The following is a 2493-nucleotide window of genomic DNA, read 5'->3' as shown; positions in this document are numbered from 1 at the left end:
CGATCAATAAACACCCATAAGATAACAATTTGTCCTCATATAAATAAAACCAACAATAAGCATCAACATCACCACCCTAAGGACCTTAACGAGGTGTTGTCACACACTGTGATGGATTCATTAGAAACATAAATGTACATTCATGGCTAGCACAGATGTCGCTTGTTAGCATTGTAATAAACTCACAAATTCCGTTTATTATTTTTTTTCTACAGTGGCCCTGATACGCCATCATAGAAAATACAATATTAGCATTTAGCTCATTTAGCTCACATGTAGACTTGTATTGCTGTATATTTATTTTCCCTTCCAGCCAAAACATGTAAAAAAAATCACAGTAATATGCTTTATTATGGAAACATGTTTTCATTCTGATATCTTTAGATTATAGATCCATCATTACATTCATCTTTACATTTTAATCACCTATAATATATTTTTTGACCATTCTTACAACAGGTCATCTCTTTTTTGTTCTCTAAATAATAAACACTAAATAATATCAGTTATGAAAGGTGCTGCATAAATAAGGTTGATTATGAACATTACTTTATGACTTTAAAGCCTTTTACAACCTTGCTGAAATCTATGGTCATGTTTCTTCTTCTGTGGTGGTCGTCTCAGGAGCTGTGATGACCTGCTGGATCCAGTCCGTCAGCCGGGTGATGCGGGTGTAGACGCCGTAGAAGTCTGGACGGCCGCAGCCTTTCCCCCAGCTCACCACGCCGGCCAGAAACCAGCGACCTGACGGCTCCTGGCAGACCAGGGGCCCCCCAGAGTCCCCCTGACAGAGACGGGGCCAGGTTAGTCGATTTAGTGTCTGCAGCTCAAAACCACCTGAACTGATGCTGATTAGCATGACTCAGCTATGACATCACTCAGCCGCCTGGCCCTATAACGGTCATATTGAACATTTTTATGGAAACAAATAATAATAATTTAAAAAAAAACATCGACAGAGCTTTTAGAAATGTGCAGAATCAAAATATCGCTTCTTGTGAAAAAACCTTTTGATTGTGAATTAAACATTTTTAAAAAAGTCGAGATGAATTCATTTGTTGTTCACTGTGTAGATGTGTGACGTGTGGCTGTGGCTTCTAGCAAGGCTTGTGAGCCAATAGAATAACGACATTGGTATCACGTGGTATCTGTCAAGAGTCTTTGGGGTTGCCAGTTAGAGAAAACGGGAAAATGGTTTGACGTTTTTTTAAAAAAAAAACCTATTAACGATGCACTTCTAATAACCTTGAAACCTGTGTATGTATTATATAATAATTGTGAACGTATGTGTCTCTCTGTACCTGACAGGCATCTTTGTCTCCACTGCGGTAACCAGCGCAAAGCATTCTGGGAGTGACCAGGTGGCCATAGGAGCGGACGCAGGCTTCCTCGCTGACCAGCCGAACATCCACCTTCTGAAGCACGTTGCTGCCGTGGCCTGGAGAGGTCAGAGGTCAATGGGTGATGTCATCCTTTCCATTTAGACACTGAAGACACTAAAGCCCTGATTATGCTTCCGCGTAGTGTTAACGCAACGGCAACGCAACGGCCACGCAGTTGCTTGGAGACCGTGATGGTTCTGCGTTGGGTTTACGTGTCGAAATGCAATTCAATGCCACACTGGGAGAGGGCGCTATGGTTTTTGTAAAGACTGACCGACCGACAGAGACTCTTGGCGTATATCGTCGTAGCCTCGTTATAGCCTATTTGTTTACTTTCCGGCTTTAAACGTCCACTATTTTTCAGAACTTGGTGTTTTATTTCTTTGTGTAAAAGCGAGAAGGTGCAAACAATAAAACGAGGTGAAAACAATAAAAGTAGCCTTTTAAAAGTTTAAATGGCGGTGTTTATGAGTGGAAACCGGATAGCGGTCTCCAGCGGATGTAGTTAGCGGACCAATCACAGCCAAAGCCGCTGCGTTGGTGTTGCGTCACCTCGACGCGCGTCTAGGATTTTTGGGAGGCACACGTCAGGCCCTTGCGTTGGACGTAAGGGGGGTCCGCAAGGACGTAAGGGGTCCGCAAGCCCCCTTGCGTTGTGTCGACGCGGAAGCATAATTCAGCCTTAACGCTGCTGTCACATAGAGGGTAAGCCACTGAAAAGGGGCAGGGCTTCGTCTCTACAGGTTACCTGGCAACTGTTTCACTATGAATATTTAGAATACAAAATATAGAACTATTGTGACCTTGAATGCCAGATTGGGATGCTAATCAGTCAGTCAGTCAGTGTTTCCGATGATGAAGTGGTTTGTGGGTTCTCACCCCCCTCGCGGAGAGACCCCCAGCCGGTGACCCAGCAGAGCAGACCCGGCTCCAGCTGGTGGGCCGGTGGCGGCAGGCAGGCAGGGCGAGCGTGTCCAGCCAGCAGCGCTGAGGCGGGCCGGTCCAGCTTCAGCAGGGCCAGGTCGTAGTCCTGGGTCTGCTCGTCATAGTACTGGTGGAGGAGGATCCGCTGGACCCGAGCCACCTCTTCGGTCGGGCTGCTGGGGCGGAG

The 2493-nt window shown here is 45.8% G+C and overlaps 1 protein-coding gene across 1 annotated transcript in view; it reads right to left on the bottom strand.

Moving 5' to 3' along the window:
• Window positions 1–251: 251 nt before the first annotated feature.
• tmprss6 (transmembrane serine protease 6) overlaps window positions 252–2493 on the bottom strand; it is a 261509-nt gene continuing 259267 nt past the window's right edge. Inside the window, exons 17-19 of the mRNA XM_084002603.1 lie at window positions 2262–2493; window positions 1302–1438; window positions 252–784 (exon numbers count right to left, since the gene is read on the bottom strand). The exon at window positions 2262–2493 is cut by the window's right edge and continues 46 nt beyond it. Coding sequence (XP_083858729.1) covers window positions 593–784; window positions 1302–1438; window positions 2262–2493 — 561 coding nt within the window. The 3' untranslated portion in view covers window positions 252–592. The remainder of the gene's footprint in view (window positions 785–1301; window positions 1439–2261) is intronic.

The sequence above is a fragment of the Eutrigla gurnardus genome (assembly GCF_963514095.1).
Source record: "Eutrigla gurnardus genome assembly, chromosome: 3".
Lineage (NCBI taxonomy): Eukaryota > Metazoa > Chordata > Actinopteri > Perciformes > Triglidae > Eutrigla > Eutrigla gurnardus.
This window is presented reverse-complemented; position numbering and strand designations above follow the sequence as displayed.